The following is a 14,498-nucleotide window of genomic DNA, read 5'->3' as shown; positions in this document are numbered from 1 at the left end:
ACAAGCCACAGTGAGAGTAGTGCCAAGTGCTTCTTCTCTCATCATCAAGGCTTTGAAAGAACCTCCACGTGACAGAAAGAAGGTTAAGAACAGTAAGTTGGGTTGCACCTACAAATATTAATTATCTAGATTAGGGGATACAAGTACTTTTTGGCATAACCCACATAAAATGTCCATACCTCTTGTAACCCAAATGAACCTTAATGCTTACATTATAACAGGGATGGCGAACCTTTTTAGTTGAATGGGTCAAACATGATATCAAAATTCGGAAAGAAAACAAAGTGGGTCACATATTTTATTATATGTCCATGCTAAGGTGCTTGTTGCTGCATCATTTCTGCAAGTCTTGTAATCATAGGTAGTTTTCAGTTTAATACATGCAGCAGTCATATCTGAGCTGAGATGATTCCTGGCACTTGATTTTATGAAATTTATGTGTGAAAACAAAGATTCGCATAAATATGTGGAACCGAACAGCGTCAACAAAGTTATAACAAATCGTTTCAAGTTGTACGTTTAAATAAACATATCTGTTGCATCACAATTGACTCAACAATCTGTATTTTAAGACAATAGGCAATCTGGCAAAGGACCTTAAGTTAACTGTTGTGTTGCTTTTTAATCTTGGAATAAATTTAAAAAAAATTAAAACTACAAGTGGGTCACTGGAATTCACGTGGTGGGTCACTTTGTGACCCGCGGGTCAGTGGTTCGCCATCCCTGCATTATAAACAAGGGTGGAAATGTTGTGTAAAAACAAAACAACTTATGTATGCAACAAGCAAAATATTCATGTATTTTGACCTAATAAAGTTATGCAAACCCCTGAAGACTGCACAGTTATATTACACCTTTTAAAACTGTCTTGCGCACTGCTGGTACAAATCACCAGTCTAGAATATATATAATTACTGTGTTTTTGTGTTCCTTTTGTTTAACTTTGATCAAAAGTGTTAGGTCTCAAACAGATGTAGCTTATATAGAACTCCTGAAGTATTTGGCGGTGAACAAAACATAAGTGTTTGTGTTAGATTAATTGGTTGGGGTTGGCATCCCATCCACACAAAATGTGCATTAACGCCATCGGTGAGCACACACCGATACCAAAGCACTGTGATATTGAACTATGTTTTGCTTACACTTATCCCTCAGTATTAAATTTCAGTCAAGCACAATGGCAACATCACACTTGACGATGTTTACAATATTGCTCGTACCATGCGTGAACGCTCAATGGCTAGATTCTTCTCTGGAACAGTGAAGGTATGGTTACAAGTTTCTACAGTATGTTAAGTGTATTAATTTTCCTTTTTTATGCTGTTAATTTGTAGGAAATCCTTGGAACAGCACAAAGTGTTGGTTGCACTGTTGACGGTTACCCACCTCATGATTTGATCGAACAGATCAACTCTGGAGAAATTGATTGCCCAGAGGTACTTAAGACTAATAATGTTTTGTGGTGAATGTGCTAATTCAATCCATTTTACACATTTTCAGGAGTAAAACGGTCTCTTGGTGGAAAAGACAGTGGAGAGAGGCATTTAATAAAATAAAAAATGAAATGATATTGTGGAACTTTATTATGTGTACAATTAGAAGTAATTTTATCAGGTTGATAAGTGTTTGCAGACAAAATAAGTAGTTGTGGTTTGGTTATGTGTGACCGAAATGAGACCAGTTGACTGAGCTGATCGACGTTGTTTCAATGTGAAATTGTAATTAGGGAGAAACAACTGCCTAGCCCTAGAGTGGGGCCAATTGAAGCAAGAAAATTGTTAGGGGGCAGTTACAGATAAATTTCCCTAAGCTGAAAAGACTTCTGTGTCGAGAAGCGCATTACTCACAAAGTTACATTAAAGAATGCGAATTTAATAGGGAGGCAACAAAAATAATCGCGCATGGTAGTTTTTAACTTGCCAGAGACTGGTTTGGCTATTTTTACAATGCAGAACAAACCACACTGCTTAAGGCGTGTGGTTGACCTAATTTAACTACCATCAAATGCATTAGGCGTGTTTGCATGGGCCGTTGAGTAAGAACCCAGTTACTTAAAAAGCGCAAAACTTCGACCATTTTCATGCTCGATTCCGACTGTGCTATTGCAACCGAATCTGCAAAAAAGATCTAGGCAAGTTATGACGCAAGATTTATTAGCCTTTCTCTGTATCAGGCGAAATATGACCTACTGCTTAAACCTTGTTTAAGCTTAAGATTTGGAAACATTTTGGCTTTAAAGAATTTAATACGGCGGCTAACCTCTACGTTATTTATTTGTGACGTCGTTACAGTCCATATGAGTGAATCTTTAAAAAATACAAGATAGACTAGAAAAAAGGATATTTGTTAAATATTTTTAAACGTTATTACTTTACTAAGAGTATAATTTCTTTGTTTATTGTTAAAATAATAGAAATAAAAAAAAAGAAGAACGTACCAGTCGGTTATTCCCCTTCTACAATCAAATCGTTTCCAACGTGGTTTATTCTGAATAAAACAACATCCCATTTCGTCTATTTCTACCAAATGTTGCAGATCTGTGAATTAAAAAAAAAACGATATGCTTAAAATTGTGGTTGGCTGTTACGAACAAATCGTCCTGGGCTACACCATTAAGCCTGGCAGCGACGGAGAAAGTTTAGAATCCAGTCCCTATTTTACAGACCATTCTCAGAAAGGTTGTATCAAATGTGCCTCTGCTGGTGGTCGATATGTTGCTACAGGTTCAACAGACGAAACAATTTGCTTATACGATATGCAAAAAGGCACTGAACTGGGTACTCTACAGGTAAATACAAAAAATGCTGTTCAGAAATTTCCTGACATTTTGTCAAAAGTTTTTTTTCTTCTTGGTTTATCGCTAAATAAGCTAAACATAAACTATGTTTTTGTTTCGGTTCCAACTGTTGTGAAAAATGTAGTGAGATTTTCAAGTGTATCATATAAAAAAATGCTAAATACAAATTATATGTTATGCTGAAAACACCTTCTCACTCCCATATGTGAGTCCCTGCCACTTCCACTTATAGTAATGGTATAGCTGCAGCACATTTACCATCCATCCACCAATTGTGCCCTCCACTTTGTCCCGCTGTATAATGTCTTAACGTTAGGCAGCTATCCCCAGCTTGGTAAATATTTTATGGCAATTGTGCTGCTCTGATTTGTTTCACCCTGCAAAATCAACTTAAATCAATAAGATTTTCTTGACAATATTATAACCTCATTTTGATCTTAATTGTCAAAAAAAAGTTGTTAGTACATGTTTAAAGTATAATGAAAAATACTAACAGTAAAAAAGATAAAAATGTACTAAAAACTTAGCTTACTTTTAATTTACCAATTTTTGTTCTCCCAGGGTCATTCTGGAGCGATTACTCAGCTTTTGTTTCCGGATGACACACACTTAATGAGTTGTAGCGAAGATGGAAGTATATGTATATGGGAGGCTGGGCCAGAAGGAACTCTTTTAAAAACATTACATGGTAACAACATAGGTGGCACTTTATACAGCACGAAGCTCAAACTTTCACTGGATTTAGTGGTATTTTTAATTGGCGTAGAAAACTTAGAAAATATACATGTTCAACAAAAACTAGTAAGTTTAGGACTTGTGACTCACAAGTATCTCAAATGTTGCATTGAAATTGTTTTTACGACAAGCTTGATTAACTTAACTCCTTGCAAACCTGGCATAAATTGTTTGATTAAAACTATTACTAAACATTTTATCATTGAGGTAAAATGGTGTACACATATGGTAAGCTTTTACCATTTCCTGTGATAAAAATGCTGCAAAAAATGTTTTAGTTAGGTGCAAAAAATTGATACCAGATGATAAAATATATTTAGTATTATTTTATTCCCCATTCCTTCATACTTACATCTTTGAACTACATCTGTAGGGCACAAGGGAGCAGTTACAGCAATTGCAGCACATCCATCTGGCAAATTGGGGATGTCTGTTTCCCCCAAAGATGGGTCACTAAGAACATGGAATTTAATGACCGGTCGTTCTGTTTTCATTAAGAACATGAAAAAGTTCGAACCAGAGTTTATAAGGTAAATATACATGGATTCCAACCATTTTTGATACATAATTATAGGCCTCATTACCAAGGTTGTTTTACCATTAAAAAAATAGCTTAAAGATGGTTTTCCCAAATGTTGATTATTATTAACTATCCATTTTCCAGTTAAGGTTGTTTTATCCAGTTTAGCCGACAAATATAAACAAATCATCCAATGTTTTGGCACATTGTAAGGGGCTCTTCATCAGGGTAATTTCAGCCACCTAACACAGTCGATATTATAACACCAAATAGATGAACAAGAGAAAGACGCTGGCACAAAAACAATGATAAAACATAGATGGAACTTGATAAAAACGGTAGTTCATCGGTGTGAAAGCGACCAACAGCTAATCGGCATTAAAACATTTATTTTTATCTTCATTTTGTTGGCACACAAATGTATTTTTATTTATTTTTTTACAAGGTGGTCATATGACGGAAAATATTACGTTGTTGCATCACTTCATGAAATCCAAGTTTTTGAACTTGAATCAGCAAAGTGTATTCTTGAATCGACAATTGACGAACAAATTTTAGCTTTGGAGTTTCTGCCTGTTGAGACACATCACATGCTTGCAATTGGAGATGGGAGTGGAAATATTCAAATCATAAATATTCACAGTGAAAAGTGTAGAAAAAAGTTTAAGGTATTGTTGAGTTAAGGCTGCAATTTCTAAATTTATGTAATTCACATACCATTCATAATACCACTTACATGCAGAAAAACAACATAATTTGTAAATCAATTAATAGGCCACACATCTATTGTCAAAAGTCGTTGCAGTACTACCTTGAAAATCCTTTAATGTGTTATAAATAATCATGGCTTAGTAATACATAGTGTTATATATGAAAGTTTTTGCAAACTCTATGACTTTTTACAGTTTAAGTAAGGTGGTGAAAGACCTGAAACACAATCATGTATCTCAGAAAACAATTGATGTAACATATATTCCAAATAGTAGTTTGTCATAATATTGAGCTTAGTTATGCCCTGTTTCATTTACAGGCTCATGAAAGTCGTGTTAAATGCATAAACATCATAAAACCCCAAACACAACAGAAACCAGATGAAATGTGGCTGACATCTGGTTCAAGTGATGGAAACCTTAAAATATGGAGGTTGAATAATGAATACATTAACTCCTCAAACAAAACTGAAGAAGGTAACGCCTACCCACTTTTTACATGAAATAAATAAAAGCCTGGACTGTACCCACTTGTCTGTAAGGTATTAGGTTCAAATGGTTGTAGTATATGGCCCAAAGTGTAAATACAGCTGAATACTGCAAATTGTGAATTTTAACTGTGTCATTTGTTAAGAAAACCGTATGGGTAATTGTATAAAAAGCTTGACGAATTGATTATGCGATTACCTGGATAAAATTAAATCTTGCGATAAAATTAAATTGTGCGATTACTTGAATAAAATTTATGGACTGCAATTAAGGTTTGTCTGATTTGGTATTTCTTTTTTTAATTCTCCAGTCATATTACTTATTTCGGCCAACCATATATTGGCTATGGTTCAGTATCTTGCAGTATATGTGTAGGGGCTATGTTTTCTTTAGTATAAACTAGTGATGCACCGAAGTTTCGGTTGGCCGAAACATTTCGCCCGAATCCGCTGTTTTCCTTTGTTTCGGTTTCGGCCCGAACTTTTTTGAAAATTAGGCCGAAACCGAACTGTTTGATTGCATGGAATAAATGCCTAAACTTTCATTTTAGACAATATGAAACATCATAAATTACCTAATTGTTGTATGTATAAAATGCGAGCCACATTGTCTGCAAAATATTACAAGTTAAGTAAAGCTTCCGTATTGTGAAAGTGATTTTGGCATGTCATAATTGAGTTCACTCGCATCAACAACACAAGGTTCAGTTGAAAACATTTATAGAAACGGGAATTTTAGGTTCGGCCTGATTCGGCCGAATTAATTCGGCCTCGTGGCCGAATATTTGGTTTCGGCCCGAACCTTTTGAGGCAGGTTCGGTGCATCACTAGTATAAACTACTTTATTTTCTTTCCACACAGCAGATTGTTTGCTGAGCATTCAAACTAATGCAAGAGTGACATGTCTAACTGTTTGGCAAGAGCCTAGTGATAGTAAAACACTTAAAGATGCAAATGAGAATAACACAAAAAATCGTAAAACGACGGAAGGCAAAAACAAAGGTAAATTTTCCAGCATAAAACTTAATTTTGTTACATTGCACATTTTGTAACAATGATTCAACCAAGGATATTATGTATTTGATCGGAGTTTAGGTATTACATCTAATCATCTCTGTTTAAGTATTAGATGCTTAATAAACTTTTTGACTTTGCAGACAAAATAATTGCACAGCGGAGAAAAAGAAAACAAAACCAGAGACTTAATCAAAAGAAAAAGCTACAAAAACTGTTGGGCGATGAATAAATTTGTTTATTACACCAAAAATGCCTGCTTTGTATAGTATATGTAGCAACAATGGCCAAACCAGCAATTTCTTCAAACAAACCCAGTGAAATAATGTTTGGATTCGAAATTGACCCAATTTAAAAAGTTTTTATTCATTAACTAGAGCAGGGGTCAGCAAATGCCTGTGTACTGTGAATGAATTTTTAACATTACTATGCAGCAAAACATTACTATGTAGATTGGATCCCTAGGTAGCATGCTGCTGAGGTAATGTAAGTCCTTTCTCAACATCATGATGACAAAGGTTTTGATAAATTTGCACATGAAACTAAATTGAACCACTCAGTATTGATGGGACGATACCAGATTTTGAAGCGAGTACCACATGTATATACCTTCGATACAGAGTACTTAAATATAGTGTTATACTCAGTTGTATATCACTAGTTAATTTATCTGCCATGGTCAGGGTACATATGCACAGAAGCATATAGAAAAATGTAATCTCCACATGATAGCGAAAAAATAAACTTTTTCTCAATTTGTCCTGTCCAAAGCAAATATTGGCAAAATTGCCTGTATTCTTACAGTGTAAATCAGCCAATTTACTGAGTATGAGTATCGATACCATAGAAATCGAGTGCTGGGTACTCATCCAATCACTATCAGTCAGTTGCCAAAAAAAGTTTGCCAACCCCTCAACTAAAGGAAAATCTATTTAGAAAGTTGTCTTGGGTAATGTACAGATCTGGTCAGGGTGTAGTACAAATATTTATGTAAAAATTGTCTAAAACATTCTCACAGCAAATCAGGTAGTTTTTTTACTTGTTTATTTCCCCCACTGGCAATTCAACAGCAAAAACTAATACAGTGCTCTTCAACCAGTGTGCACCACTAAAGCCCCAGTGTATGACTGGTGCACAGGTATCACCCAACAAATATATGTGTAACAAGTAACTTGTTGCAGTGTAAGGATGACTATATATATACCCAGGGGTGGTATTCATTTTTTTGTCAGTCGGTTCTATCACAAAAGTCATATTTTTTAGCTGGTTCTGTTACAAAAAGTTCATTGACAGATACCAGAAATGCTAACCGGTTCGCTGATCTCATAAAATTTCATGAGACGGTTCTATAGAGCCGGTGCGAACTGGCTGAATCCCACCACTGTATATACAACCATTTCAATGCATCTCCATTCTTTTGAAAAAATGTTACTTCAAATAACTTTTTTAGCTTAACATTTTAGTTTTACCTTTGATGTGTATAAACTGGTGCACAGGGCCATGAATTGTTACATCAAAAATGCAACAGTAGTCCTGAAGGGTAGATAAGTAACATTTTAGATAAGTAAAAAAGGTTGAAGAGCACTAACTAAACAATGATCAACTATATGAATGCTCATAAAAGCACGAAATGCATTTGCACTTGCATATAGAAAAAGTAATAACTTAGGATAAAATCAAAATGTGTGAACCACTGTTATCACTTTAAACCCAGGGTCCAATTAATTCCTTGTACAATAACAATAATAACTGGTTGCCAAGCCACTAAATATCGAATCCAGTCCAGTAGTTGGCCATATAATAAATGAGGTCGTTCCCATGGACTAGTAAACATGCGTTTCAAGTCAACTTTTTCTTTGCAGTAAGGACAGGTTTGCTTTTTACCTGCAAATACAAGTAGAATTGTGCGTGTCAAAAATATGTGTTGCATAGTCAAGATATTGTTGTTTTTTCAACTCATTTAGTGTTTTTTATTCTGCCCAATGTATATCAAGTCCCCCAAAACAGATTTTTGAAACAATACATAACATAAAATTAATTAAGGTGACAAAGTCACTAATTGTACAATTTTGGATATTCTTGCATTTAACAAGCGTAGATTGCATGTCATTGTCATTAAAATTAAGTGACTTTAACTTTTTAATGCACCATAAAGTAACAATATAAACCTTAGACATGATTTTTTGTGGTCTAAACCAGGGGTGTGCGACCTTTATCAACTGTAAGCAAACACAATTAATGTAATTAGACCATGGGTGACATCTTTATATCACACAAGTTGATTTTACCTAAACAAGTTCCAATGTGCTTGTATTGAGTAAACAGCCATCAGTAATCTTAGCAAGTAATGTGTACATTTATTATTCAACTTCTACATGGGCCATGAAACCTCTGTTTAATGATACGCTTTTGACCTGGAGGTTGCACACCCCAGTGCTAAACACTACATAAACATGCAAAAAGCACCAAGTGAACTTGCTATATGCACAAGCACCAATAATATGCTTCAATACTTTTTGATCTTACCTACAATGCACCAGCCCCTGATACAGTAGTCATGAAATGTGTGATAACATGAAAGCTTGTACACTTTCTCAACAGTTGTGTCATGTTCGTCAAGTGGTAGTACTAGTTCTTGACCACAAACTGCGCAAACTCCATCTTTTAAAGTCTTAGTTGGAATTCCAGATTTTGTGTAATACTAGAGTAGACACAAAAAACACAAATTTGGTATGAGAATATGAGAGCAACTAATACAAAAAAGTTATATTTCAAAAATTTAAAAACATATTACATCATAGAATACATTTAATCGTGCAAAAATGAAACGAATCATGACTTTGTGTGTCCCTTCCTAATTTTAAACGATTTGATTTAAAAGTGTTTTATTTACCTGTTGTAAATTGTTACAGTTTATATTACACAGTGCAAAGTGAAAAACAATGGTCGTTACAATTACAAGTTTGTCCAAACCTCCTAAAAACTTGATGGCAACTTTGAAAATGCTCCTCAGTATGATAGTACAGAATTAAATTACCACAAAGCGTTTCACCATGATGACTCAAGCTTTCAAAACAACCAGACCACAACACAATGCTTAGGTCAGTTGTTTTGGCATCAAACATCTGGTACTCATTAATAATGCAGATTAAATGGCTATTCATAAATATTGCACAAACCCCAATAGTAGATGCCATCATTTCAGAGCAGATTTCAGCAAAATCGCGTGACATAACACCATAGTACAATCCATAAAACAACAAAAGTACGCTGAAGTCCATGGCCTAAAAGATTAAAACACATATAATTGTACATAGATAATATAAGGTTTTATTAGCAAAGTGTAACAATAGGACAACTTACTGTTTCTGGTCTAATAAGGAACAACATGTTTAACCCAAAGACTGTGAACATTATACATATATATCCAACCACCCCAACTGCATAGCTGACTTGAAACAGCACTAGAAACCATTTGTACACAAGTCTGAAAGTAACAATAAGTGTTAAAACCGTTGAATATGCTTAAACCTGTGTCCAATTTGCCATATTTTTTCAATGCAATTTTTAGAGTGTTTGATTTAAATACTAGGAACAAATCATAAACATTGAATTCTATGTCAGTATAAAAAGTCTATTGTATTTTTTTTTACAATGTTACGCCTAAGGACAAAAATGTTATTGTGCTTTTGTTTACAAACTGTTGGTATATAGAACATTCAATTTCTATCTTTGTTTTGTTTCATAAAGTTTAGGTTTAAAATCCCTACCAGTTTAAAACAAACGTATATAAAAGACACATAGCCGAAACACAACCAATTAAAACACAAGTGCTTATTTATGTGAATATCAGATTAAATTTGTGTTTGTGGCACTTTTCATGCTAAAAAAATGATTTTGTTTGTTTACACTTATTGTTTTAGATTTTTTTACACTGCAGTAATTTTATTGGGTAATATATAACAATGCATAAGAAAATGATTTATGGTCATTTGAAACTATGACTCAGTAGTGCCCACATTGTTTAGTTATCACTATGATTAGCAATAAGTATGATTTCCTGTTGCTTCCGTATATCAATATATTAAAAAGTTTTGACCAGATACTCTTTTTGTGCCAATAATAAACATTTTAGGTCTGAGTAAAGTGCACTATGATGAGAAAATGTTTCTCATATATATACTTGGTTTACCTTGGAGTATTTCCTGATAAAGGTCTTCTCCTTGCTTTGAGAACAACAAAGGTGGTAACAATAGTGTAAAATGTCCAAATTGTTAAAAATCGCCACCATAACATACGACTGCTAAACAAAAATGGTACAAACCACATTCCAAGCAAAGTGACTGCCTGTTAAAATGCAAACAAGAGATAGTTAAGACACCTGTAAATTATCTAAGAAGAGCAGTCTTTGCCTCATAATAAAGAACAAGACATCAAAGCCATTTTAAAGGTGTAAACCAATTTCTTTATTTTAGTCATTTTGGTAGTTTCTGCATCAAAACAGCACATTCATTGCACAAAGTTACATCAAAACTGGTTTTAATAGGAATATTGCTTTGGTATTAAGCACATCAAAAAGTCTGCCGGGTTTGACAAATGGAAATCAGCAGGGCCAACTAAAAATATTAACAGTTAGTGAAAAATAATTGCATACTCCAATCTTTCAAATCACCAATTGGGCCAATATGTTGTGAAACATTGTCATGTATAAGATTTGCATACTGGTAGTTTATGTGTTTAAAGTGGTCTGACAGTGTTACAACAAACCATGCGATTACATTGTATGACTTTGGGTGTCTGTTTTTCCATTGTACAAGAGCAATCTGTGAAGCTACAAGTGTTGTGATAAGAATTAGAACCATCTCCAAATGCATTGTTTCATGCCCAATGTGTTTTTCCATCTCCTTCAAATGAGCAAGCCTAAAAAAGGGAATCAAATTTAGAGTAAGTGGGTAAGGGTAACAACAATCTGTTACATGCTTGCTGTCCACATGTTGTCAGTATATTTTGTATGAAGGAGTTAAGCAGATAGGGCACAATTGGTGGATCATGACTAAAGACGCTGCAGTTATAACATATTATAAGCCATTATAACTATGATTACATATGTAACACAACCACTATGTCAATATATTTTTAAACAATGAACACAACATATAAGTTTTCCCAGTTTCACACTTTTGATTTATCAAGTATGTTAAAAAAAAATTTAATGTTAAAAATTTATCGAGTATGGTATGTTAAAAAAACTGAGTTAAGCTACTGAGATTTTCGACCCTAATGGTCTCATCAGTGCAGCTGACAGTTGACTGTAAATCACAAGAATGTTTCTAGGTCTTATGACAGTCATAAGCTTCAAACAATTAAACAAACATGTTGGGCTAGTACGCTATTTCACGCATGTAACAGTTTTTGCATTTTTTTCACAAAAATCTGGCAAAAAGCGTATATGTTCAAAAAATGTTTGTTGACAAATATGACAAACAAATAAAAATGGGTTAATTTTCTTACCTTCTCGCTTCTTTTTCAGAAATTACAGGTGTATTATTTTTTATTTCTTCCATTGTTCTATAAATTACCTTTGATTCAAACAAACTATGTTACAAAATACTGACAAAAACAAGCAAAAAGAATCCGTGCAAAAGATTAATTGCATCTGTTAAAAATCGCACCACCGGCAAAAAAATCCCTAAGAGGGTACTCAGGGACGTTGCAGTTGGTCATGCGTAACGAGCAAATTAAAACATTTTTTACTGAGTACGTTTTGAGTTTTATATGGGGCGCCGTTGTCGAATAAATTAAGTTGCCGCAAGATAGCTAAGTTGCAGCAAGATAGCTAACCTGCAACGAAACATAGCTAACTTGCAGCAAGTTAGCTAACTTGCAACGCTAAGTTGCGGCAAGATAGCTAACTTGCAACGCTAAGTTGCGGCAAGATAGCTAACTTGCGACGCTAAGTTGCCGCAACTTAGCTAACTTGCGACGCTAAGTTGCCGCAACTTAGCTAACTTGCAACGCTAAGTTGCCGCAACTTAGCTAACTTGCAACGCTAAGTTGCGGCAAGATAGCTAACTTGCGACGCTAAGTTGCCGCAACTTAGCTAACTTGCGACGCTAAGTTGCGGCAAGATAGCTTTCTTGCGTCGCAAGTTACCCGGTGCATTGTGGGAAACTGAAACTGGTTCCAGCAACGTGGTTGTAATACCCGCGAAATATGATGTTTAATCCTTTTGCTCATTCATATCGTTTCATTGCACTTGAGTGCGTATGTATTCTGCTATAAATACATAATAATAGCGGTTTGGATTGTATGATGGAATCCAACGATAAATACGTGCAATTAGACTTGCAAGAAGTTGTAAATCAGTTGACTTCAGTTGTTACTACACTATCAAGGCAACAAACCGGACGCGTTAGTGCTAATACTTGTAGAACTCTTACTGGACAATCAACTTCCAGGAGTGGACAGGTGCATCACCAGGGGACAAGGCAGACAAATAATGTATGTAAAATCACATGCTATAGATTGCTAAGCATGTTTGTATCTGTTTATACCTGGGGTTCCTGCGCCAAAATGCCTTTGCTTTATATGATATTTGTGATGTATTGGCAGAATCCAACTTTTGATAATGACAAAAATGAACCAAGTCATTCCACTCTAACCGATAGTGATGATGAATTTCAACCTGTAAGCTTGCATGTTTACATTTGTATTTGGATACATGTAAAAAATATTATACATGGTTTTTGCCTGTTTCAATAGGAGCGAAAGAAAGTTTTCCGTCCATTTAATTCATACACAGGAAAAAGATACACACCAACTGCAATCAAAGGAGGTCGTAAACTATCTCTTAAAAATAAACAAAAACAACGGTACGGTTCAAGGACTGTGGTGTGCATACCACTTCAAGAGTTTTCCCAAACAATACAAATAATGAATGGTGAATGGTTTATGGCTATACCAAGATGCCAAAACAAATTAAAAACAATGGGTTTGCACCATGTTTTGCAAATTAACAATGCATGGAACATGACTGAAATGAAAACAGCAATCATCAACGCTTTTGGAGAATGCTTTTCACATTTTTCTGCTTTTGACTTCTTGGTGCACAAACCAGGCCTTAATTTACTGACAAAAGCAGCAGTGGATGATAACTTTATGTGGAATGCCAGAGCAGTGCTTGCATTAAATACTAAAAAAATATATATCTGCACAAAGGATCATCTTGCAATCAAAACTGTGGAAATTGCAATTAACCGTTGTGACATGGTATGTTAGTTTTACAATTGCCATTTATTCTTTTGTACATTAACCTAATATATTAAACTTCATTCTTTAGGAATGCAATGATACTTCCAACAGTTCAAAAGGCAATGTTTTAGAAGATACATCAAATGAATGTTCTGAAACCACTGCAGAATCTTCAGTTTACAAGTAGAAAAAATACAGAAATACATAACAAATTTGCAAGTTAAATCTTTTTTCTGTAGTGAGTATGTCAATCTCATTGCGAGTTGCAATGAAGAATTTAATTGTTCGAGTGATGACAGTGATGGGGACATCCAGCAGGCCATTCAAGAATCTTTGCTTGGAGAACCATCCATATCAGAGTCAGTTACATATGTATTTATATTTCCTTTAATTTTTGTCAATAATGTACACTGCCACCAACGAATATTTACATTGCAGGAAATCCGAAAACAATGTCACCGCAGAACAGTGCCTACAAACTTTGCAAGAACAAATTGATGAATCAGCTGTCAACAAGTTTCATGTTATTAGGTCAAACATATTAGATGGGGCTGTGCGAACTGTCAAACGCAAATTTTTTAAACCAATGGCCAGTATTAGTGTTGAGTTCAGTGATGAAAATGGCCAATTTGAAGGAGCAGTGGATGCTGGAGGTCCAACTAGAGAATTTTTGCGCCTGGTAATGCATGCAATCACGAACAGTATAATTTTCGAAGGAAAAGAAAATAAAAGATTTCTTACTCACAATCCGATAGGTAATACTTTAAATACTTAAACATTTTTTACAACATAGCATTTTCATGTGTATTCTTTTATCTAGCTGTTGCTAAAGATTTGTATTACATCTACGGAACTCTCATATCTCTCACACTACTGCATGGTGGCCCAGGTCCAAAATGTTTTTCTAAGCTTTTGTACAGTCAAATTCTAAATCTCCCGAGGGACTATATGGAGGCTCTAACGGATATGACTGATATTGGTTG

General features: G+C 34.7%; 3 protein-coding genes across 4 annotated transcripts; 2 read left to right on the top strand and 1 right to left on the bottom strand.

The window, feature by feature from the left end:
* Positions 1-4: 4 nt before the first annotated feature.
* Positions 5-1,565, top strand: LOC145208799 (large ribosomal subunit protein uL11-like; the record flags this gene model as incomplete). Its single annotated transcript, XM_080079048.1, has 4 exons — positions 5-92; positions 1,169-1,266; positions 1,335-1,436; positions 1,501-1,565. Coding segments are annotated over 4 exons (294 nt in total), but the record flags the coding sequence as incomplete, so codon positions are not given.
* An 879-nt stretch (positions 1,566-2,444) lies between these two features.
* On the top strand, positions 2,445-6,663 carry LOC145208800 (p21-activated protein kinase-interacting protein 1-like). 2 transcript variants are annotated; one of them, XM_080079050.1, is made up of 7 exons: positions 2,445-2,788; positions 3,359-3,485; positions 3,906-4,062; positions 4,498-4,720; positions 5,083-5,239; positions 6,115-6,252; positions 6,408-6,663. In XM_080079050.1, the coding sequence occupies exons 1-7, from the start codon at positions 2,561-2,563 to the stop codon at positions 6,494-6,496; spliced, it is 1,119 nt and encodes a 372-aa protein (XP_079935176.1). In that variant the 5' UTR covers positions 2,445-2,560; the 3' UTR covers positions 6,497-6,663. The 2 variants fall into 2 exon arrangements, with proteins under 2 accessions (XP_079935176.1, XP_079935175.1); XM_080079049.1 differs by having other exon boundaries at positions 2,446-2,788; positions 6,112-6,252; positions 6,408-6,662.
* Positions 6,664-7,291: 628 nt separating this feature from the next.
* Positions 7,292-11,918, bottom strand: LOC145208801 (E3 ubiquitin ligase Rnf121-like). Its single transcript, XM_080079051.1, has 7 exons — positions 11,776-11,918; positions 11,043-11,184; positions 10,457-10,611; positions 9,628-9,751; positions 9,444-9,548; positions 8,791-8,965; positions 7,292-8,148 (listed from the first exon to the last, which is right to left on the bottom strand). Exons 1-7 carry the CDS (start codon positions 11,826-11,828, stop codon positions 7,964-7,966), a joined length of 939 nt encoding a protein of 312 aa, XP_079935177.1. The 5' UTR covers positions 11,829-11,918; the 3' UTR covers positions 7,292-7,963.
* Positions 11,919-14,498: the final 2,580 nt, after the last annotated feature.

Source organism: Phallusia mammillata, unplaced genomic scaffold, assembly GCF_965637545.1.
Source record: "Phallusia mammillata unplaced genomic scaffold, kaPhaMamm4.hap1.1 HAP1_SCAFFOLD_357, whole genome shotgun sequence".
In the NCBI taxonomy this organism is placed as follows: domain Eukaryota; kingdom Metazoa; phylum Chordata; class Ascidiacea; order Phlebobranchia; family Ascidiidae; genus Phallusia; species Phallusia mammillata.
The sequence above is the reverse complement of the archived record's forward strand: the minus strand, read 5'-3'. Positions and strand labels throughout refer to the sequence as shown.